Consider the following 24,671-nt stretch of genomic DNA (forward strand, 5'->3'; position numbering starts at 1 on the left):
ACAAATGAGATTAGTGGAAGGGATCGCGTTGTTTGTGTCTGACCTGTTCACTCCGTAACCCTTCGTGTCTGGCAAGTTTGCTCTGGAACCTTTTAATCTCTCCGGATTGACGGTTCGCTTGAGGAAAGGCTGAGATTTACCAAAGCTGGTGTAATGGTTTAGTCCATTTTCCTCACAGGCCAACATTAGTTAAGAACTCCATGTGGGTCAAGGACTTCACGTGAGGAGCTGCATCTGAAGATGTTAACTTTTCCTCTTTTTTTCCTTAAATGTGCACGTATATATATTAATATTATAGTGTTGTACACACTTTCTGAAGCTTATCAAATGCGGCCTAAAGCAAATTCTTACTTTCATTATGCAAACTTACAGATCAAGTCAAAGGTGCCACTTTGACTGTCTTTCCATTTGAAGAAGTTGGGATCTCCCCAAGCTGCGAATGTGAACCCCCTTGACCGGATGAGGAAAATTTTTCTTTTTTTGTTTTTTACATCTGTGTACCAAATAATACACTAGTGTGAAAAGGACTAAGTCAGTCTTCATAGTGTCTCATGTTCATGTCACAGCAGATTTGTGTGCATGTTTTTTTCTTGGCATTGTCAGTAAAACAGCTGAAGAAAGAAATCAGACACTAGTTCACTGCCATAAATTATGACTGATTTGAAGCTCAGTTATTAATTTGGCTTCATTCCCTCAGTTCTAAATTGAGGGTGAGTAACCTTTGATACCAATAGGCATTGTACAAATTTAAGAATTAGCCTTGCTGTTCATGCACTAAGAGACTGTGGGCAATTCTTTCTCTCTTTTTTTTTGTTTGTTGGTTTAGTTTTAGAACCATTAATCTGGAGTTGTAACACATATGAATGTCAGGTGTTTTTTTTTGTTTGGCCCTTCACTGTTACCAGCAACTGTGGAAGAAAATGGACAACAAGCCCTCAAAAAGTGCGCCGTCCTGCCAAAGATCAGAGGAGTGATACCCAGGGCTCATCTGAATGGTGTTGAGGAATCTTGAATGTTGGGGACTGATGTACAATAAAGAACCAAGAAGTGATTTACCACTCAGATGTATGGGTTTTAAATAGATGTTGCATTTTTTTTGTTGTTTTTGTTCTCATCAGTTTGACATTTGCCAAAACTTTGTAAAGATTTGCTATCATATTCAAGGGACACCGATTCCACCCCCACCCCACCCCCCATGAGTGTTCAGATTGTGTGCTGTGTATTGCGAGTTCTTTAAATTTTGACCCATTTCAGTTGTCATTTAGTTTCTGCACTGCTGTTTTGTAAAACTTTCAGTACACTCAAATGTACACTTCTTTCTCTTGAGGTTTAAAATTTGTTCATACTTTTTTTTGAAAAAAAAAAAGTTCATACTTTTGAATAAGCAGCATGCTCTCCACATGCTCATAGGTAAGCTATCTTGAGCTTTAAAACTGTTGTTACTGAGGTGGAAAATAAAAATGAAGCAAACTTTGACTCCTGGCTTACAGACTTCATCCCTAATTCAATCAAGTACTTTTGCCCGTGTATATGATTAATGTGAATGTTTGTGTTACAGCATTTCAAGACATACAAATGTTTGTACGGTCTTGTGCTTAATAGAAAATAACACCACTGAAAATTATCATAGTTATCAAACAATCGCCACACCAATGGTTACAGAACACACTGACACAAAAACTTGAAATATGCTTGATAATTTTATATACATTTGAAAAAAAGGACAATATAATGATTCATTTGCTTTATGTATTTTTTTTTCCTTTTTCATTTGCCAGAGAAAGCTATATTTACTAAAAAAAAAAGAAACAAATATTTACTGTACAAATCAAAATATTTCTCATTTTTTCCCCAAAACGGAGAAAATGGGCATTTATGCAGGAGCCACAGAGGAGACCTCTGTCTTTGATGTGGATACTTCAGAACCATCATCCACTTGTTTGCCAAAGAGCTGCATGATGCATGAGCGGAACTGTTTGGGAATGAAGAGAAAAAAAAAAGCATGTTAAAAACTGAAACACAATTGAGGTGGAAATTTTGCCACATGTGGTAATTTTGTGCCCACCTGTCGGTTCATGAAGACATAGATGATTGGGTTGTAGATAGTAGCGCTCTTGGCAAAGTATGCAGGCATGGCAGCAGCCAGAGGGTGGAAGGCATATCCAGGGTTGGCCGCAGCAAAGCAGGCAAAGAAAGTGTAAGGTCCCCAGCAGAAACAGTAAGCCAGGATCATGACAACGATCATCCTGGAGACTTCTTTCTCAGCCTTCTGAGTTGACTCTGACTCCTTCTGCTGCATGGCAACCTGTGGTCGACAAATCAAGAGTGTGAGATTTAATATCCTAATCTCACAACTTTGAATTACCACTAAATTGTAAAACTCAAGGTTACATACACTACGGATGGCCATCCACACAGCAAGGTAGCATAAGATGATGACACCCAGGGGGATGATACAGCAAGTAATCATGAGAACAATCATGTAGGACTGGACTCCAGGGTCCTCACTTCCACTGAATACATCAGGTCCACAGGAGGTTTTCAGTCCATGAGGCCAGTACCTAATACAGGAAAATGATTAGTCTCTAGTTTATGTTTCAGCACTCATTGTCTTCGTATGTATCAGCGTCATTGAAAAGAAGCAGCAGGCTAGTACCTACCTGCTCCATCCAAAGATGGGAGGAGCACACCAGAATGCTGACCAGACCCAGGAGAAGACAATTCCAGATGTTGCCCATTTGGCATCAAATTTGACATTTCCAAAAGGTTTGCACACAACTATCCATCTTTCCCAGGAGATGACTGTCAGGGACCAAAGACCAGTAATACCTATGTAAAGAAGCAGGGCACTCAGTTAAGTTTGTTTAGCGTGTAGGCTCATATATGACCAGGAATCCTGTCTTTGGAAACAGTTGTAAAACACTTTTGCATCTTAAAAAAAAAACAACAAAAAAAAAACTGATAACTTACCACAAGTTGCTACAGTAAAGCCCTCAAAGACACACATTGGGTGTCCTAGAATGAAGTAGCCAAAAAACTGGTTGCATACGCTAATGGTGCTGGCCAAAAGTGTCTCTCCCAGATCAGCAACAGCTAGATTCACCAGGATCCAGTTTAGGGGGTGACGCAGTTTCTTGAACTTCGCCGTGGCCACCAAGACAAGACCATTGGTAAAAGTTGATGCAACCACCACGAAAAGCATCCAGAGTGTTGAAAGATTGTAAACCCATCTAGGTGCAATGTGGTAATTGGGACCCTCAAAGGGATCTAGGAATAAAATGTAAAAAAGGAAAACAAAACAATCATTTGTAAATTCTTACAGTTTAGAATCTTGTGTGGTTCCATAATCTCTCTGCATTGCACTTAATGTGGTTCTAAAAGTTTGCATATCTTTTTAAATGGCTCAGGCAGTACATTTTTGTGAGTTTGTGGTTCTATCCTCAGCCCTTGTGTGTGTGCCATATTGTCCTTTAGCAACAGACTGAACCCCAAGCTGTTGCTCCTGGCAAACTATTGCCTTGCATGGCAGAGCTAACTATATAGAGCATGTTTTTTTTAAATAAGATGCTATAAAAAAAATGCCAGCATACATTGGTTGAAAATGGAAACACCAAATTTAGAAAACTCAAAGTTCTTAAGAATGTGTATTCTGTCTGTAATATAATTACTACCATAATTATTTGAAGCCTATGCATCTCAGCCACACTGATTTTGAATAAGCTCTCAGCTGAACAAGTTGAGCTATTTTTCTCAGCTTGTTCTTTTGTTACAATCTCCCATGTCAATCAAAACACAAAAAAATAATGCTATAATACTGTACCTCTGGTGTTATTGCTGTTGGTATATGCAAAGGCTGATCCCCTTGTTGTATCTTCATGGTACCGCCTGGCAGCAAAAGACTGTTTTCCCCACTCTTCTGCCATTCTGATCTTAGAAGGAGGTCCTTAGCTGTTAGCCTGTCTTGTCACTTGCTACCTCCTCAGATGGCTGGTGCTGCACATCTGACTTTTGCTTTTATACCTATGCTTCACAAACCTCTGATTGGATTAGGTCACAATCAAATTATAGCTGTGTCGCGCCTCTTGGCAGTGCCACACAGTAGCAAATCAGTAACCCTGAACTGTAATTAAAACTATCAACTAATGAGGTTAAGACAAAATGCTCAAATAATCTTGTTTGAAAGTGGATTTCCGTCTACTGACTTCAGATGAGGATTAGTTTTGAGATCTTTGACCAACAAATAAATGTCAGTTTTGTGTCCTAATTTGTACTCACTGAGTTCTCTGGTCACTCAAATCATTTATAACTATATAGAAACAAGAAATTACCCCCCACTCCCACCCCCCCCACCCAAAAACAAAACAAAACAAAACAAAACAAAACAAAACAAAACAAAACAAAACAAAACAAAACAAAACAAAACAAAACAAAACAATACTGCATGTATCTATTTAATCACCATTTATGCTTAAATGCAAATGTTTACTTTCTTGTACTTTTGAATACAGACAGGAATAAACTCCAGATACTTTGCATCTATTACATGATGATAATTAAGATTTACACTACTGTGAATTTCATAGGTATACATGTCAACCCTAATTTACTTGGCACTCTCAAAGCAGCTTTAGTGGAGAAGCGGAGATCCACAGTCCTATAATAGTGCAGGTTTCAGTTGTTGACCTGTGAGGGAAGTAAGACACTTTTAATCCCTCCGGAAAGTGGGTTCATCGGATTCTTTGACAGTCCTTTGAGCCTGCAACACACGTCATAGCCCTTATGGCAAGAGGGAAGCAAAGGGAGGAACACTTTCAGATTTATAACCATGTATAAATGATTGAAATAATAAAATGTAAAAAAAAAAATAAAAGAGAAGAGAATTCAAGATAAGCCAGGACAGCGTGGCTCTGTGTAGAAGACTTCATTTGGTTATGGGAAAGGCTTGTCAGTCAAAAGTTATTAATATAAAGTTGTTAGCAATTTCGTGAAAATGTTTTTCATATTCTTTCATGAGTCGCAAATTCCATCCTGCTTACATATTCTTGGCAAACAGCACTGAATGACAGCTATGTGTCTGGCATCGGAGCAGGATAGTGTGTGTTTATGAGATCTGCTCAGAGTCGTAGTTGACAGCTTTTGTTGGAATATGTACGATGCAGCCATGGCAAATAAATAACAGTCATACAGCGTTATTATTTGCATTCTGCTTTTCTACAGACCCTTTCAAGTTTCAAAGGCAGTGCAGGAATTGTGTGTTGATGTGATAGCAGGGCACTCACAGTGAACACGGCTGTTCATTAAGTGCCTTAAACCTGCTCCAATGGCCAAAAGTAAAACGTTTGTATTGAAGTCTTTGAGAAACCAGCTCTTTGACTACTCTCTTCTACTAGGACCTCTCTAAACACTTAGTGTTTTATGAGTTTATGATCTCAGTTGTGAGTTTCGGGTCTTACTGAGTAAAACATGATGTTGAATTTAGTAAATTACACTCCCTGACAGAGTCAAGAGTTAACAGAGTAGCACAAAGAATCATTGTTTCAGGTTTGTAACAGTTTTGCTGGCGCTGGAAATAAAACTTCATTCAGCTTTAAATGCACTATGTGTGACATTCAGCTTGATTATTAATTCATAGCCAATAGCAACTTTGAATTTGATAAACCAAATCCAGGACTGAGTTCTCATCTATAATGCTAATGAGTCATTTACCACTTTGTTAGCATCACACAGTGTTTTTATAGGCCTATTATCTGGAACCTTTATCTTATGGTTGTTTTAGCTAACATTAGCTAAGATCTTAATATTTAAGTGTAGGCGTCACCCATGTGCCCTAACTTTTGACTGGTACTGTACTATATATAGTTAATTGTTGCAGTTATTGAGTGCCTAACCCAGGAACATCTCTGAAGTGTTTCCTCCTTAGACATGCTTTGCTAGACCTCAGCTGCAGCTGTCTTGTGTTGCTGGTTTGTTGGGGTCTTTGGACCCTCAGTTTTCAGTAAGTAAATAAGCTCAGTTGGGTTGAGGTGAGAGGACTGACTCAGCCATTTCAGAGCGTCTACCTGAAGAAGCCCGTGTTTGTTTTTGCTGTATGTTTCATCAATATCCGTGTACACCTTGGCGCCACCAGATCAGCATTTGACTCAGCAGTCAAATCATCAATAAAACAACAGCGTCCCAGTTCCACTAGCAGCGATGCATGCTAATACCGCTACGCTGCCTTCAAAATGTTTGACAAATGATGTGCAATACTTAATAAAAGCTTGCCACTTGCCATAATTCTGCTCCTAGTTCAGCTTGCTTTAACCAGTCATTTTTTTCCTGATGTTTCTGCTGTTAACTTGAAATTTTCATCTTGAGGAAAACCCCTGTTTTTATTTAGCCATCTCTTGATTGTACAGTTATTAATGTTCGAACTTTTAGGTCATTAATTTTTCATAAAAAATAAAATAATGATGATAATAATGATAATAAGTCATGGTTGTGGTGGTGGGAACAGTTTGAATATTGAATGAATGGCTACAGAAGCATTAGGTTCTCCAAAGGCTTACACAGCTCCAGTGCCTCCATCCACAAAACTGCTTCTTTATATGGGATCATGATGGGTATGACTGCTTTCTTGCACATCATGATCTGTGAGAAGTCTTCAGTAAAATCATGTGGAATACCAGGAATGGGATGTGAAAAGTTGGTGTGTCACTGTCATTTAGGTTAACAGTTCTTTGTCCTCTGTGTCCACAGACTGTTTTTTTGTTTGTTCGTTTGCTTGCTCGCACTTTTCAGAGCCACAAGCCACTTTAATCTTTTTTTTAATAGTCTATGATCTAAAATGACTAAAGCTGAGTTGTTTTCACTAAATTATGTTTAATAATTCGGGTGGAGGGAATTCGCTGTCTGATCTAGTGCCATCTAGAGGCCACAGTGGTCAGTACCACAGAAAGTGGAACATGTAGCCTAAGTTTAGAGCAGATTAACTAATGTAATCATTGTTAAACTTGATTAGGATGTTTTGTTTATGACAGGAAAAGCAGCCCAATGCTTAAGCAGCCCACTGGGCATACTCCTGAAAGTCCGGATTTGCCTCATTGACTGAGGACGATATTTCAGCATTAACGGTTTCAGTTTAGGCAACCTGTGCCTGTGCATAGTAGGTTACTAGTTCATTTCTGATGATTCAATCTCCATGTTTATTACCATGTTTGTCTTTATCGACTGTTTAGCGGTTTACCTTTATTCCAGAGCCTGTTGTGTGCTGAATGGAGCTCATTGTACTGCACTATAGTAGGGTAAATCAGCTCTTTGGCTGTAAATCATATTGAGTACACAACTCACATTTCTGCAGATATTTAAGTATATTTTTTCATGGGACAACACTGACAAAATGACACTTTGACACAATGAAAAGTAGTCTGTGTGCAGCTTATATAACAGTGTAAATTTATCTTCCCTCAAAATAACTCAGTATACAGCCATTAATGTCTAAACCAGCGGCAACAAAAGTGAGTACACCCCTAAGAGACTACACCCGTAAATGTCCAAATTGAGCACTGCTTGTCATTTCCCCTCTAAAATGTCATGTGACTCGTTAGTGTTACTAGGTCTCAGGTGTGCATAGGGAGCATGTGTGTTTTGTAGTTTTGTAGTACAGCTCTCACACTCTCTCATACTGGTCACTGAAAGTTCCAACATGGCACCTCATGGCAAAGAACTCTCTGAGGATCTTAAGAGACGAATTGTTGCGCTACATGAAGACTGTTATATAAGCTGCACACAGACGACTTTTCATTGTGTCAAAGTGTCATTTTGTCAGTGTTGTCCCATGAAAAGATCTACTTAAATATAAGCAGAAATGTGAGGGGTGTACTCACTTTTGTGATACACTGTAAAGTAGCTGTCAGGTTTTCAATTTTCTTATTTTGAAAGAAATTCCTCATCTTCAAAGCCCTGTGGTGACAATCAGCTGAGGATTCACTGTGGATCTTCTATTGGCTACAATAGTAGCACTGCATCAGTGTTCCTCGCTGAAGATCTTGGAGGGCAGCAGCTCTGTCGCTGCGCTTTCTCTTGTCTTAGCTGTAAACCTCTGACCTATTTGACGCAGTGAAATGTGAGCAAAGAGTTTTCATCTCTGAGCAGACCAAAGCAGATTATACGGACAACTCAGGTTCTTCCACAAAACAGATTAACAGAGTAATTACTTTTGGCATGTTCTCTCCATAACACTTTAATCTCTCCGGAACAACGGTTCACTTCAGGAGAAAGCTAAGGGTAATCAAAGCTGCTATAGTGGTTTATGTTAATCCTTAACTCTGCACTTTTGTTGAGCCCACTTCTTGCACGGGTTGCTGACTCGCAGATTTGATAAGAACTCTTCCTTGGACAAGGACTTTACACCAGGAAAAGGATGGACCCGAAAGCTGGAGGAAGTTGTAAATTTTCTTTTATTTTCCACTTTTGTATTTCCAACTATGTCTCTTTTCCTGCTAATGCCTGCCAAATTTTTCACTTTAGTCTATGAAGCAGCAGGGGGTTAAACAAAGCCATTTTTGATATGCGAAGTTAACTAGGAAGGTGTTTGTTTTGTTTTTTAAATTTTGACTGCTATTTTCATGTGACGATGTGATGTTTCGAGGGTAGGTCTGGAATTCCGCTAGTTCTGAACTATTCATGTTTGTCAAAAGTTCACTACTAGCAGAACTCGGATCTGCTCCCGACTATCGACGGGTATCTCCATGACCATCGTCACTAGGGGTGAAGGTCTGGTTTATTCATTCGCTGTCCTAAATAATTTGCAGTCATTAACTTGCAGTGACAGGTAATGACTGCAAATTACTGCACCGGAATGACGTGAACCAGCTCCACCTTTGCCACTTTTCATTCTCTAGTGTTCAATTCACACCAGATAATCCTCATGTATTTGTAATCTGTCTTTGAGTGAGGATTTGATGACCAAATTCCTCTTGCTTTCATTCCTTTTCTCCTCCTGCACAGATTTCCATGTTTGATCAGGCTGACATTCACTTCTTTGCAACAGTATGACAGCATGTAACCTCATGTTTGAGTTTTCAGTATTATTGTAAGAGCTGTTTTTGTGTCTACACTCCATTTCTGACTAAAACTATGCAAAACTCTGAGAGGAAAAACTGTAAAGTCATCTAGTAAACTGCAGGCTTGCAGGTAAGAATGAGACACTAAAACTTTTAAGACAAAAACAAAATTAAACTGAAAAGTTCCACTGATTTCCAAGAGATCATTCACAGTTGTACAGTTACAGTACACATCTGCCAGAGAATTAGTCCCATTTCACAGGGAGCACGTGTGGGATAGTCTAGAATGAATGGATCCCTGTGGAGTCGTAGACCCAAAGTGTAACTTAAAAAAAACTTAAGGAATTTTCATTTAGGTTTTTGATAGAAAGGGCAGAGAGAGAGTGTACATAGTATACAGCTGTAGAAAAACACTAATCTATGTAAACAAAAAACAGAGAATATTTGGCTGCAGCTGCCTGAAAAAAGTGACTTTTGACCATCACAGCCACCCTGAATATACAGTTTCTGATACGCACATGTGGGCTTTTGTTTAGATTTAATCAAACATTTGCTGTAATTATTATCATCTGGAAGTGGATGCCTTAGAAGCTGTGTGTGTGTGTGTGTTTGTGTGTGTGTGTGTGTGTGTGTGTGTGTGTGTGTGTGTGTGTGTGTGTGTGTGTGTGTGTGTGTGTGTGTGTGTGTGTGTGTGTGTGTAAGTGTGTGTGTGTGTGTGTGTGTATTTTAGCTGTCAAGCCCCATTCATTCATACTCATTAAGGACTATCTTGCAAGTACACTCCAGGTAAATTGTAAACCAATTTTGGTGCAATGAGATTAACAGGCTCTCTGTTAAGCTCTATTGGAACTGCTGTGAGGCATCATTAGTTATGACGCTGTCAAAGGCCAAATGCTAAAGATCTACATTTTTGCACTGCAGTAAGTGTCCTGCGTGTAAATCTCAGTTATTAATTAATTAGTTTTATCCCGTTTATCTGTGATTAATGCAGGGTTTCAAAAATATTAAAAGAGACTTGGAAGTAAGAGTTACATTCTGAGCATCTGATAAGCAAAACAACAAATCCGTCAGCTGTGAATAAACCAGGAAAGTGGGTTTGGTTTGTTTGTTTGTGTCTTAATTTTCTTTTCTCAAGTCTGTTTCAAAGTAAACGTCTACAGGAGTGTGTTTTTGCTGCATTTGCTGGCTTACTATGTATAGGCGTGTGTGTGTGTGTGTGTGCGAGAGCGAGAGAGTGAGAGAGAGAAAAACTAGTGAGACTAGAAACATTTCATTGACTTCAATAACACTGATGCGCATTTGTGGATTTTCCCACTGATTTCATGAGCCCAGCTCTCTGATGAGCTGATCCAGGAGCAGTAACAGTTTCTAAAGTGAATATAAGCAGCAACAACTGTTTATTGACTCTTTCTTACACTACAACATGGGCTATATACATTAAAAATATAAACAAGGATATATTTGAGTCTTGCTATAATAACTGTGGTACAACTTATCAAACATAGTTACAGAAATTTCGATCATTCTCCGAGCATTTTTGAAGCCTGATATGGGTTTTGATGACCTGAATCTTTTTGTGAAAAGAAAAAGATATTTAAATACAAAATAATAACACCAAAAAAAGTTATTCTTTTGTCTCATAGCCATGGTTATGTGCAGTGAATAGCCTTTTTAAAGACACAAATAGTTGCTTAATCAATTAAATTATTTATTTATTGCATTTTATTTTTTACATTTTTCTGCATAAAACTATCTGTAAGAATAGCAAAAATAAATTTGTCATATTTGTGTCAATTCGGTGCTTGGTCCAGTATGTGATCCATGCAAATTAGGCATGAACAACCTACGCAGGTCCGACTTTAGAGACTTCAGTGGCTGACTGACTTGTTGTTGACTCGTCCTCATCACCTCCACTCATCCCGAGCATCTTCCTTAAACACGAACGGAACTGAAAGAGAACAAAGATGAGCACTCTGGTTACTTCCTATTATTCTGTGTAAAACTCCTTGTAAAAAAGTATCTTTGCCATCACATTGAAATGTCTCAGGGGACATGAATGACAATGACAGGCCACCACTGAGTGCAGCATTAGCACGTTACCAATAGTGATGGATGAGAGACAAGAGCTGGCACAACAAGCAAAAGTCAGAAAATTATTATTTACTCCCTCTTTAATAATTATTATTTTGCAGGGGATTCATTTTGCAATACATGAGTGTATTCTTTTTGTTCTATATGTATTTAGGCTTAACTATCAGATTCTCTCTCTGAGGATGGGCCAAGCCTTTTGCATTTTCCAGCAGCCACCATTAGAGGGCGTCAGTGGCAGGGGTTCATGCTTGTTCCTCTGTTTAAACTAAGTATGGCTTCAGTTCAGTCAAATGGATGCAAAGTTAATCTCCTGCTTACACAAAGCTTCTATTTCAAACTGAGTTGCCAGTGAATTTACCTGCTTATTGAGGAGGATGTAAATGACAGGGTTGTAGACCGTGGAGGCCTTTGAGAAACAGGAGGGTATAGTGGCCAGTCTCAGGTCAAATGGCTGCCCACGGTTATTGACTATCCAAAGAGCAAAGGAGGCATATGGCATCCAGCACACCAGAAACCCGAACACCATGATGACCACCATCTTGGTCACTTCCTTTTCCGCCTTCTGGGTGGAGGCAGACTCAGCTTGGGCCTTCACTGCCTTTTGAGACAGAAAAGTTGTGAGAATCGGCATTAGCACGGAAAATTGTAGGTCTAAAAATATTTTTTCCTTCATTCCCACCTCTTCATGATTTATTTTGCTTTATGGTATTTCTCTGTAATAAGCAACTAATAACTAGAAGTACTCAGAGAGCGCAAACCTCCGCCAAGGCCATAGGGTCACTGACGCTGTAATACGTGTATTTAAATACTGTGAAATAATCTTTCATCTTTCCCAGACAACAATAACCCCCTATCCCGCAATAGTGAAGAATCCTTAAAAAAATTCCTGGATCCAGTTCGTGATCCGGATCACCGCCAAAATTTAATCACTTCTTCCTCTTGTCATTTCCAACCACTCCACAAAATTTCAGCGAAATCGGTTCATAACTTTTGGAGCAATCCTGCTGACAATCAAACAGACAGACAGACAAACAAACCAGCGCGACCGAAAACATAACCTCCTTGGCAGAGGTAAAAAACACCACACAAAACAAGTCACACGTAATCGGCCTAAACCAAGTATATGACAGTAGGTAACCCATGTCATATAGCTTACCGATTTCAGCATGAGCAGAAGCTGTGAGTAGCAGAAGATGATGGTACAGAAAGGGACAGCAAAGCAGAAGCAGAAGAGGTATATCACATAGGTTTCATTGTTAAACTTGTTGCCTGCTGTGTACCAATCTGGGCCACAGGAACATTGCATGCCTTCTGGGATATACCTAAAGAGAGAAACAATGAATCGTTACTATAGTATATGTATGGAGGCGTCTATTATGTTGATCATTAACCTTAGAAATAAGAGATAATTTACAGGAAAGATAAGGTCATATGCTCTAATCAAGACTCACTCACCTGCTCCATCCAACCAGAGGAGGAACTGCAGCGCTCATAGCGCAGACCCAAGTCAGTCCACAGCATGCTACAGCATGGCTTGATCTGAAGGCAAAGTTCCCAAGTGGTTTGCACACAACCAGCCATCTCTCAAATGCTATCACAGCAAGAGACCACAGGCTAACCATGCCTGCAACGAGACAAAAATAATGATAATAATGGTAAAAGAATATGAAGAATACTATAAGGCATGCAAATCTTTGTGTAAGATGAGGCAATCAGGACCAATTAAAATAATATATAATCTGTAGTCTTTCTTATCACAGGTCGATTTCTCTATTTATCTTACAAATAAAGGCACAATAAGTGTTTGCATGACAAAAACTGACATAAGCAAAATCTCCAACAGCTAAATAATTTAAATTCTAGAGCAACAATGTAACATGTAACCAATTTTCTTTTACTTAGCAGAATTTATAATTATGCTCCCTACCACCAACAGTCGCTGTAAATCCTTCGATCTTGCATCCAACTGGACCAAGGTACATGTATCTAAAGGCAAAACAGACGAAGCAGGTGAAGGAGCCCACAGTGGAGACAAGCAGGTTTGCCACAGCCAAGTTCACCAGGATGTAGTTCAGATGAGAGCGGAGCTTCTTGTATTTAACAGTACATCCAATAGTGAGGACATTGATCGCTGTACCAGCCACCCACAAAACAAACATAAATGCCGACATCGAATAAAAGATCAGTGGACTTCCTAAATGGTCCTGAGGGACCAGGTATGGACTAAAGGCTGTGATATTGTTAGTGTCCAGGGGGATGGGGATCCAGAAGTCTTCTGGGAACTCTTCAGGACGATTTCCTCTCATTTTCTCAGATTTTGTGTTAAATAAAAATCTAAAGCGCCGTTAATAAAGATATTAAATACAACTACTTTAAAAGATTGCAAATAAACTGCATCTAAATAGCACTGAGAGATTTAGTGTTTTCTTCTGTCTTATATCTGGGATGTGCTCCTGTCTGATGGGGCGTTAACGCGGCATTTATAGGAACTTTGATCATCACTAAGGCTCAACATAATTGGCTAAACGACAGGATTTAAAGCTTTCCTTGCATTCCCATAACAACATACCCTTCCTATGAGCTAAAACACAGATTACTATCGCATTACCAGACTTGGCAAGGATCATCTCGTTTCATCCTATTGTAAGAGCACTGTTTTTGTGATCCATATAATCGCATCTACAGTGACTTCCAGGAGGTCAGATGCTTGTGTTTTACCTTCAGTAATCTCAGTTGTGCTGCTTTATAATTTTTTTTTCTGGTACAATTACTTTTCACCATGAAGCAGCCTTCAGTCTTCTTGAGAAGCATCCTGATCTAATTTTAAAAACTTGAAGAAAAAAAACTTTGGCTGTCTGTTCTTCATTTATTTTGCCAACCACTTGTCAGATCTACTTTAAATTCAGTGGCTAGGGAACAGTAAGCGCAGTACTAAACTTGAAATTTTTTGAATGAGCAGTAGTCTAATTTTTGGGGTCTCCTCCTATTGCTAAGCAACATTATTAAATCTGTAAATCAAATCCATTTACTGCAGAGGATATCCTCTGTGACCTCTTAATTATGTCACCACTTCAGACAGCATAGCTTATAATCCTCTGCTGGAATGAAAGCTGAAAAAAAAAATATCATGCTGGATATCTATACTGATGTGGACTGGGTAATGTGTTAGGAACGAAAGGCCGCCACATTGTTTGATAGAAATGAAAATTATCAACCTACAGAGGGCTAAATTCAAAGACACCCTAGAAATCAAAGTGAAAAAAATTCTTGCATTTTGCTGAAATTTCATTTCAACAACTCAAAATGGTACTAATTTTCACCAGTTTGTATGATCCCCACTTGCTTCTATGTGTGTCTGACAACATCAGGGTATGCTCCTAATGAGGCAATGGATGGTGTCCTGGGGGATCTCCTCCCAGATCTGGACCAGGGGATCACTGAGATCCTGGACAGTCTGAGGCGGAAGTCTTCTATTGTATTTAGGTAAGGCAAGCATGGGGTCCAGTCAATGGTATCAATTCCTTCATCCTCCAGGAACAGCCTGGATACTCTCACCACATGAGAACAGGTATTATCATGCACCAGGAAGAACCCAGGACCCACCGCACCTGGTTTTACAATGGGTCCAAGGATTTCATCCTGATACCTAATGGCAGTCAGGGTGCAATGTCTGATTCACCCTTTCACACACAGTCATACAAGCACTTTATCCTACATCTACGTGCTTTCTCTCTAGCATTCATACACATTCAAACTCCGATGAACACATCTGGAGCAACTCAGGGTTCAGTATCTTGCCCAAGGATATTTTGAGTGGCAAACTGAAAAAGCCAGGGCTCAAACCACCAACCTTCCAACTAGTAGATGACCTGCTCTACCTTCTGAGCCACAGCCAGCCACAAGTACACCTGCTGTTAATTTCATTAACACCAAAGCAGCTGAAACTGATTAACAACCCCCTCTGCTACTTAACTGACCATCAATATCCCAAAAGTTTAATCAACTTAATGCTGTATGCTGATTAAAAATTGTTCCTTTCATTTTTTGAGCAGTATATTGTGCCACTGACAGGTTTAGTTTATAACACTGATGATCTTGTTACAGTACCATGAACGGGGAAGCCTCAGATCTTGGCATTTATGTGGATGCTACTTTGAGATGGCACATGGCAATGGCCCCGGCAGCAAGCCGGACAATATTCAGGACTAAGATCACAAAAACATCTTAGGGATGGCTTGAGTTAATAGTCCAAAGTCCAAGCCGTTGACCTGGCATCCAAATTCATCAGATCTTAGTGCGATGAAGCATCTGCCTCCACAGAGGCCTCAATCCACAAGAAGCAAGAATCCATGCTATTGGTCCTGTACCTACCCCTATGGGTCAGAGTCTTCTTGGTATACAATACTGTAAAATTTAAACATGTGTACTTGAAAACAAGGTTCTGTAACCACTGTTTTTTTTTAAACCTTTTCCTTTGAAGTTTATTTCAGCAAGCTACTTTTTGAAGCCTTGTGTACATTTTATTTTATTTTGTACATAGTGTATCAGACAAAAGCTAGCTGCAGTCTCCAGCTTCAGACCAATCAGGTTCTTTGGAATCACTAAGGAAAACACAGTTAGCTAGTCACTACTGTCAGTCATGCCACTAAGTTAACAAAATACATAAACCTGTGTCTAACATAACTGTGAATGAGAAAGCACAAGCCACGATTAATATGTCACTTGTAGTAAAGTTATTATTCATCTGAAGTTGCATCTCTTAAATGTTCAATGTCTTGATGTGGTAAATGCATGTATATGCAGTATACATATGCAATAATTTGGAAAATGCACTTGTACAGAGAAGAGGTTTTTTTTTTAACTGCTGCATTAAGGAAATTGCTCCTGGTGCTCAAAAGCGCTGTCTTTGTTTGAAACAGTGGAGTGTGATGACTTTTCCTGAAAGATGAGCGGAGACGATGACACGCTCCTCCCCCCAGGAATCTTCCTCTACTGTTTAACAAGACAAATTGGACCAAATTAAAATATTCCATTTTGCGGCACCTGCCTTTTTATTCATTTATATAAACTGGTAGCCTCTTCCATCTTGCTGCATGCTTCCTGGCTGAAGAACTCTTAAATATTACTACTTCTGTAGCTATCATCTAAATATTCACTATTAGATTCAAGATTCAAGAAGATTTTATTGTCATTATATGTAAACATACAACGAAATTTGCGTTCCAGACCTATTAGCTGACAATGATGAGTGCTGGATGAATTTTTTAGAGCCATTGCTTTTGCAAACGTAGCAATAAAACACTATGAAAACACCTCACTACACATAAAACTGTATTATTGGCAAATTGTGCTTGAATCGTCTGAAGGAAAAGTTATTATTCTACAGGAAAATGCTCACCATTAGTGTTATATGAATTAATGTTACTGCTGCAGATGGTTAAGCTTGAGCTCATTTTACATACTCTGAAATGGTTAAACTTTGTATATTTGTCAACCAAGTTTTTTCCTCTCAGATGCTAATTGTAAAGTGCTGCTCAGCTTAGCAGGAGTTCCCCGCTCCATCATTCAGTCTTTCCTTGCTAACATGTTAAATCTTTTTCACACTACACTCTGACTTAGGGGTGGGCAACTCATTTTCCCAAGGGGTCACATGAGAGACTGAGATTGTTGTGGAGGGCCACACCAATAAGCTGAATTTAATTCTGCTCAGTATTATTTTATCTCTTTATAAACTGCTAGTGGTAAGAGTAGATGTTACAGTTAGGCAATTACAATGTGAAACGCGTGCAGTAAAAACCATTTTATCACTATTTATTCACTAACAGTTGTGAACAAATCAACAACAAATGTCCTTGCCTTTCTTCTCACAAAACTCTTGAATTTTTGCCCTCAGGTCTCATACTCTCTTTTGCACACTGCCCAGGCTGAGCCACCTGACAGCTGTTTGGTAGCCCATATCACCATTTTCAGTCTGAAGCACCTTTAAAAGTCCAACAAACTGTCTGCAATTCACTGCTCTTGCCTTGATGAAGTTAATGATTTTAGTTACAACATCAATAACATGGTTAATGTTTAGCAATGACTTACACAACACCTCCTGGCATATAATACAATACAAAAATAATTTTAGTTGTGGGTTCATTTTATCTTGCATTTGCTTCAAAAGTACAACATTTTTTCCTGTCAGATTTGGACAGCCATCAGATGTAGCACCTGCCAGTTTGTCCCATTTCAGCCCAAGCCTATCCAAGCATGTGCTTACCTCTGTGAACAAATCACTGCCTGTGACAGTCACTTTCACTGAGGGCATTGCTGGTTCTGTTGTGTAAGGAGATGTCTTGCCGTCTTGTCATTTTCTGATCATCTCCACCGACTCGGTTGCAGGTATACACGTGAAAAGTGAAACCACATCAACGGACGCTATGGTTTCATCTGGATTCAGTGTAAGTTTGCAGACCTTGTTGGTGAAGTCAGTGGCATTTTGATGGGATGTGTTACCCACAAGCAGAGCTAAGACCTCATAAGTGTTGCTGTCACTGAGGAGTGCAGCAATTTTAGTGTGATAATCAGTTGACTTTCTCCATCTAAGATGGAGAAAGGTAAGAGTGTTGTGAGTTCTTGCAGGGTCTGGTTGATTTAGTTTTAGAGTGCATCCATAGTAAAATGATCCTTATTTTGGTTGGTTTTGTGCACAGAACAAACTTCTGAGTGAAAGAATGAGATAAGTCCTTAAGATGTTTGACACCCATCTCCTGTCAAAGATCACAGGTTTATCCACAATGCGTGTCAGAAAAAGCTGCTGACCTAAGAAAAGCTTGAGCCATTGTGAAATGGGCCGGGACACAGGGTGACAATAGCCAGTTTCAATCACAAGATGGCATTAATTTTACTAGCCAAGCAATGCTTACCTTGCCCTGACCACTGCTGGTTTCAAACCATTAAAATTATAGCTAGTTAAACGAGATGTGACACCGTGGTTACAGTGTGCTAACAGTAGATGGCTTTTAAACACTGTCATGACATGATTTCTATTTCAATTACTACCTGAGCTTCAGCAGGAGCTCTCATAACCACGTCATGTCTTCTTCTGTGGTGGTTTGTAACCGATCAACCAATGAACTTGTTGTACTAAAAAAAAATTTAATTAAAAAAAAAAAAATGTTACATTGGATGCAAGTTTATGTAGACCACTTGTTTATTTGCTTGCTGTGGCAGAGGCCTGGCAGAGCTTATCTTCAGTTGACTAGCATAGTAGTTCCACTAACTGACCTTGTCTGGACTGGTCTGGACTCCAGACTCTGGAGTCCAGGCTAAAGTGGAAGTTCCTTAAACATGCCAATAGAGAATTCATAGAGCTCATCTTGGAAAAGCAAATATGTTTGGCACAACAGTGTATTCAAATCATGATACTAATTACAAAAGCTGCCAGACATGACAGGCTTTAAAAACAAACAAAAAAAATGCATGCTTTCTTATGGCTAGCAGGACTCTGTGTCATGGCGGGGGCTGAAAGGACTGAAGGCAGAAATCCCAGGTTAGAGTTTTGTCAGTGTTTATTTACAGAGTGCAAATGGAAAGCGAGAAGTAACAGGTACGTTGTCCTCACTTGTCTGGGGAATTCACTCTCTCTCCACTCTGACCCTCTCTTGTGATGGTCCACGAGTCCAGAGCTCACATCTGTTTGTCTCCTCTGGGAATGTCTCGATGTGTCCTGCTGGGAACCTGAGTGCAAAAATCAAAGGCAAAGATTAGCAAGAGGTGTGTGCAAAAAAATACCAAGCAAACTTGAAGGGGCGCTATCCACACTGACTGTTGATGGCAACAATCCAGCGAATACTAACCGTCACCGGCCAGCTTAAATAGGAGACTTGATAAGCCTGCCCAGTTGTGTCTGCTTACTCCCAGGTGAGGCAGATGACGAGGGTGATGAGAGAGAGAGACACACACACACACACATACACACACACACACCACACACAGGAGGGAGGAGGGACCATGACACTTTGGTTGAAAAAAAGAAGTCCTTTTGTATAAAAGTCTTTAGCTACCTCTATCCACACCCTTAGTAAACACTACCTTGATAAATTCACAGTCTTAGTTGTTAGTCTGTAGTCTCATTAAAGATAACATGATGTTAATTTTGTAAACTTTGATCCACATTAGAATCAGAAAGAATATAAAAGTAGGGTAATGTTTAGAACAGGCCAACCCTGTGACCGAGAAGTTGCACTTGTATGTGCATAATGTGGCCCGCAGTTTTTCAGCTACATCCACCCCCTCGCTCATCATGTCCAGTTTCAAAACACAAAGATGGCTCAAGGCTATGGGTATGACTTATGGTGTCTATTTCCATTTTCATATTGCATCTCTGGCATGGAGAGAGAGCAAAAAAAAAAAGATATGCAAGTCTTTTATATGCACATTTTTACAAAAAATAGCAGAAAACCTCTTTTCAAGTACACCTTTTTGAATTATATAATTTTGCATTTTTTTTGGAAGAGAGTAACCTGTTTAAAATTATGGCTGATCAATTATGCAACAATATAAAAATATTTATAAGGAAAAGTACAAATACATGCTGATCATATTAATCACAGGCTAAACAACATAATAAATATGAAATTTAAAATAACTGTTTACAACAATATTTTACATAACATCAGAAAAATAATGCTTACTTTAATTGTATGCTTTTTAACACCATCTGTGTGCTGCAGAAAAATACGAGGAAAATGAAAACACAATATGTCTGTTCGGCAAACGAGTTCTTTCCCAGTCAAGCACACAGACTCAGTAAAGATATTTGTGTCTTTTATTAATTTTTATTTGTATTTTTCACTTTGCACATTATTCCTATGTGAATGATAACATTTTTTTCATATGATAAAACACATGTACATTCTTTGTAATTTACAGTTCGGAAGTAATTAGAAATCAGCAAGCGCTGACGCGTTATCTAAGCAGGCCCAACTTTGGAAACTTCAGTCACTGATGATGTAGTTGAGCTCTCCTCCTCACCTCCTCCCATCCCCAGCATCGCCAACATACATGTACGGAACTGAAAGGGAAAAAAATATTTGTAGATTAAATCATCTGGACAACAAAATCCTGTGCAAACTTATCCATTTGTCATAATTCTTATCCACGAACTAAAAGAAAAAAGATTACTGAATTATTTATAGCTTTAGGGCCATAGCTAAGATAGGCTAAAGTGAGGAAAATAAGTGGATGAGTAGACTTTAGCATCATAAAAATCTTAAAAACACAGACATGTGTTGCTCAAGGACACTTCAACATGTGACCTGGAGTAGCCATGAATCCAGCCACTGATTTGCTGCTCTACCTCCAAACCGAGTCACAGAAAGGTCGAACATACTGTTTAAGTTGAATATAAAGCAGTCTCAGTAGTGAAGTACACTCAATTTTACAAGGTTAAAAACCAAGAGCAGACAACTGTAAGGAGAAAAGTGGTCTAATTACCTCCTTAAGAACCAAGCACTCACATTCTCCAATTACTCACTCACTCACATTTAACTGACCTGCTTATTAAAGACCACATAGATAACAGGGTTGTAGACTGCTGAAGCCTTTGAGAAACAAGATGGTATAGTTGCCATTCTCAGGTCAAATGGTTGCCCACGGTTGTTCACAACCCAAAGAGCAAAGGACGCGTATGGCAACCAGCACACCAGGAAGCCCACCACCATGATCACCACCATCCTGGTCACTTCCTTCTCTGCCTTCTGGGTGGAGGCAGACTCAGCTTGGGCCTTGGCTGCCTGTTAATTGTGGAGTGATCCAGGTCATGTTAGAAATACTAGTTTACCGTTTGCAGTGACATGAATCACATCAATAAATAGAACAGCTTATTTTGTACAGTGATCTTAAAAATCCTGGTGATGCTAAAAGCATGTGAGTTTAAACAGTAGATTTAATGTTAGATTTTAGCTTTGCTAGGACAGAAGAAGCATGTATTCAACCATGAACAGATTTTTTTTTTTGGTGTAACAAATATAAATTAAGTCATTTCAGTAGACCAAAATGATGATAAGTCTTTACAGTAAAATTATGTGTGTTATTTTGCCTCACCATTTTCAGTGTAATGAGCAGCTGGGAGTAGCAGAAGATAATTGTGGTCAAAGGAACAGCAAAGCAGAAGCAGAAAAGGAACATCACATAGGACTCATTGTTGTATTTGTTGTTTGTGGTGTACCAGTCTGGTCCACAGGAGCACTGCAGGCCTTCTGGAATATACCTGCAGAGAAAAGCACAAGCGTATTGGGCGTGCATATTTGTTTAAATGTATTGTGTTGCCAGCTGATTTTAAGTGTGTTTCTGTTGCTTACCTGCTCCATCCAAACAGTGGAGGAGCTGAGGCAGCCAATGCAAAAAACCAGGTGAATGCACAGCAGGCTAGAGCATGGTCAGGCTTGAAAGCGAAGTTACCCAGTGGCTTGCAGATCACAAGCCATCTTTCAAAAGCTATCACAGCAAGGGACCACAGGCTTACCATACCTGCAATGACAGGCAAACAATTTAATTCCCTTTTGAAATCAGTATAAAATAAAAGAAAGCTAGGCTACAATAGATTCTGTGTATTGTCTTTAACTCAAAACTTACCACCGAGTGTTACCAAAAAACCTTCAATCTTGCACGCTAGTGCACCAAAGATGAAATATCTGAATGCAAACGAGCAGCAGGCAGTGAAGGAGCCCACACAGGACACAATGAGGTTTGCTGCTGCCAGGTTCAGCAGGATGTAGTTGAGGTGGGATCGAAGTTTCTTGTATTGGACGGTGCAAGCAATGGTAAGGACATTGATAAAAGTGCCAAATACAAATACGAATAACATGAATGCTGCCATGGCGTAGAAGGTGAGTGAATCCCCCAAGTGGTCCTGTGGAACCAGGAAAGGGCTAAGTGATGTGATGTTGTTTGTGTCCAGCTTAACGGGTATCCAGAAGTCCTCTGGCAGCTCCATATCGCGATTACCTCTCATTTTTGTGTAGCGTATTCCGGCTGATGTTATAGCTCAAATTACGTGCTGCATACGCTCTGTCAAAGAATGAATTTAAGGAGCAGACATGAATGCTATTCCGTTAAGAGTTCTGCCGTCTCGGTCTCTATTGGCCGCCTGTGTCGTATTGATGTTTATAAAGGGCCTCATGACACTGATCACTATAAAGTGGATAATTGATTATTTAATTGACTAATTAATTAAATTACTAATTTAATTGACTTCATAGATTTTTATTTTATTAACTGGCGTCGCTGCTTTAGTGATTTCCAGTTCTGTGTTGTGTTCTGTGATGGTAAATATTAAGATTTAGTTCTTTGGCAGGTATCTGAATTCAAAGGCATTTGATTTTGACAAACACAAGCATAAATGTACATATGCAGATATGCTTTCAACATCTAAACCTGGTTAAATAGGTTAATCCCTCTTTCCTAAGGAAGTTCTCTGCAGGTCTCCACCTGCTAATCTGGTTTCCAATCACATTATATTTGATAATCTCATGTTAAGTGGATTACACTCTATTTTGCACGGGGATTTAACTCAAGCTTTGTGTTACCTCTTTGGCATTTTGCTGCCTTCGCTGAGCTTAAGGTAAAGCTTTTGTTGCACTAGCATGCAAGACTGAAGGCTTCATGGTAACACTTGGTGGTAAGATTTAAGATGACAGTGTAATCACAGAATTGGCTCATTGTCATTCCAACAACCGGATGTGCATAAGCATACTTAAGAGGGAGGAAGTTATAGGAGGGAAACAGAAGTATTAAAGTAGCCTGCTGAACAGTTTCTTATTTTATTAAATTTTATTGGGCAGTGAAAGATGTAGACTATTTCCTACAGGAAAAACTTGCAGAACCTAAGCAATTTAGTGTGTGTGTGTGTGTGTGTGAATATTCAAAAACACAATTATCATATGACCAGTCAGTCAGCAGTAGTTTGAAAAGAATCAACCCAATCCCATGCATTTCCACTCCAAGCAGGTCCAGCTTTGGAGAGTTTGGTGACTGACTATGTCAAGGACTCTTCATCCTTGTCTCCACTCATCCTCAGCATCTTCATTTGGTTAGGTTTTAACAATGAGAAAAGGCTGCTTATACCAGTTTCTATTAATATCTATATAACTGTATTTATATAAGTTTATTTAAGTCTGTGTTTATACACCACTCTGCATTTAATCATTAGTTATTATTAATCTCTGACTCTCTTCCACAGTAGTGTGTCTTTTGTCCCGTCTCCCTCTCCTCACCCCCCCAAACAGTCACAGCAAATGGCTGCCCCTCCCTGATCCTGGTTCTGCCAGAGTTTCACTGTTAAAAGGGAGTTTTTTATTCCCACTGTCACCAAGTGCTTGCTCATAGGGGGTCGTCTGATTGTTGGGGTTTTCTCTGTATCATTTCAGGGTCTTTAACTTATGAATTAAAGTGCCTTGAGGTTGCTATTGTTGTGATTTGGTGCTATATAAATAAAACTGAATTGAATTCAGCTGAATAATTTGCTGCTTCTTGGTGCATGTGTGATGCTTTAATAAGGCATTTTAATTTAAACCCACTTTTAGTCTATATAATTTTTTTGTGATTCTGCTAATTATGAAAAGGAACACTGTAGACTGTAAGCCTCCAGAATGTGGAGACATGTGATGTCCATGTTGTTCTTTCGTGCCTGCCCAGAATGGCAGGACCAATAACTAGGTTAGAGACTGCAGAGGATCTGGAAAAGATAGACAGCATAGAAGCAAATCTCAAATCAAAAGACCAGCTGTGGTTGTTCATAATCTGGAAAGCAAAGCTGACATGCTGTACGTCCGTGTGATAGTAAGCCCAGCATGATGATCAATACTATCCTGGTCACCTTCCTCTTGGGCTTCTGGGTGGACACAGACACAGCTTGGGCTTTTGCTGCCTGCTGAGTAAGAAAAGCAAGATGACTCACATGGCTTCTGCATGTTTGACCATTCATGCATCTGTTTGTTTCATTACAGGAGTATGACCATTGCATAGTTTGTATCTGAGTTTGAGAGCTGGTCCTAAGGGACTAGGAAGAGACTTAAACATGTGATCTTGTCCAGATCCACAGGAATGAGGATCCCTCTGCCTAGTGTTTAATTAAATTTTTTTGTGTGATGTTTATTGCAGCATCGGTGGTGTGGTGGTTAGCACTATTGCCTCACAGCTAGAAGGACATCTAGAAGGTCTGGGTTTCTGTGTGGAGTTTACATGTTCTCCCCGTGTTTGTGTGGGTTTCCTCCCACAGTCCAAACACATGCAGTTACTGGGGTTAGGTTAATTGGTCACTCTAAATTGCCCATAGGTGTGAATTGTTGTTTGTCTCTCTGTGTTGGTCCTGCCACAGGCTGGCGACCTGTGTACCCTGCCTCTTGCCCTATGTCAGCTGGGATAGGCTCCAGCCCCTCCGCGACCCTGAACAGGATAAGCAGAAGAGAATGGATGGATGGTTTAGTGCAGCATCTGTAGGTGTGCTAGACTAAAGCAGCAGAGGGAGTGGGGATAAACTTACTGGACTGT

The 24,671-nt window shown here is 39.5% G+C and overlaps 3 protein-coding genes across 3 annotated transcripts; all 3 read right to left on the minus strand.

The window, feature by feature from the left end:
• Window positions 1–1,687: 1,687 nt before the first annotated feature.
• Window positions 1,688–4,004, minus strand: LOC115779986 (red-sensitive opsin). The gene is made up of 6 exons (XM_030728897.1): window positions 3,821–4,004; window positions 2,971–3,267; window positions 2,661–2,829; window positions 2,396–2,561; window positions 2,066–2,305; window positions 1,688–1,972 (listed from the first exon to the last, which is right to left on the minus strand). Exons 1-6 carry the CDS (start codon window positions 3,921–3,923, stop codon window positions 1,874–1,876), a joined length of 1,074 nt encoding a protein of 357 aa, XP_030584757.1. The 5' UTR covers window positions 3,924–4,004; the 3' UTR covers window positions 1,688–1,873.
• Window positions 4,005–10,371: 6,367 nt separating this feature from the next.
• Window positions 10,372–13,587, minus strand: LOC115780886 (blue-sensitive opsin-like). The gene is made up of 5 exons (XM_030730307.1): window positions 13,063–13,587; window positions 12,591–12,759; window positions 12,292–12,457; window positions 11,494–11,733; window positions 10,372–10,992 (listed from the first exon to the last, which is right to left on the minus strand). Exons 1-5 carry the CDS (start codon window positions 13,439–13,441, stop codon window positions 10,888–10,890), a joined length of 1,059 nt encoding a protein of 352 aa, XP_030586167.1. The 5' UTR covers window positions 13,442–13,587; the 3' UTR covers window positions 10,372–10,887.
• Window positions 13,588–19,933: 6,346 nt separating this feature from the next.
• On the minus strand, window positions 19,934–22,268 carry LOC115780887 (blue-sensitive opsin-like). Its single transcript, XM_030730308.1, has 5 exons — window positions 21,756–22,268; window positions 21,482–21,650; window positions 21,225–21,390; window positions 20,675–20,914; window positions 19,934–20,193 (listed from the first exon to the last, which is right to left on the minus strand). The coding sequence occupies exons 1-5, from the start codon at window positions 22,132–22,134 to the stop codon at window positions 20,092–20,094; spliced, it is 1,056 nt and encodes a 351-aa protein (XP_030586168.1). The 5' UTR covers window positions 22,135–22,268; the 3' UTR covers window positions 19,934–20,091.
• Window positions 22,269–24,671: the final 2,403 nt, after the last annotated feature.

Source organism: Archocentrus centrarchus, chromosome 5 (assembly GCF_007364275.1).
Source record: "Archocentrus centrarchus isolate MPI-CPG fArcCen1 chromosome 5, fArcCen1, whole genome shotgun sequence".
NCBI lineage: Eukaryota > Metazoa > Chordata > Actinopteri > Cichliformes > Cichlidae > Archocentrus > Archocentrus centrarchus.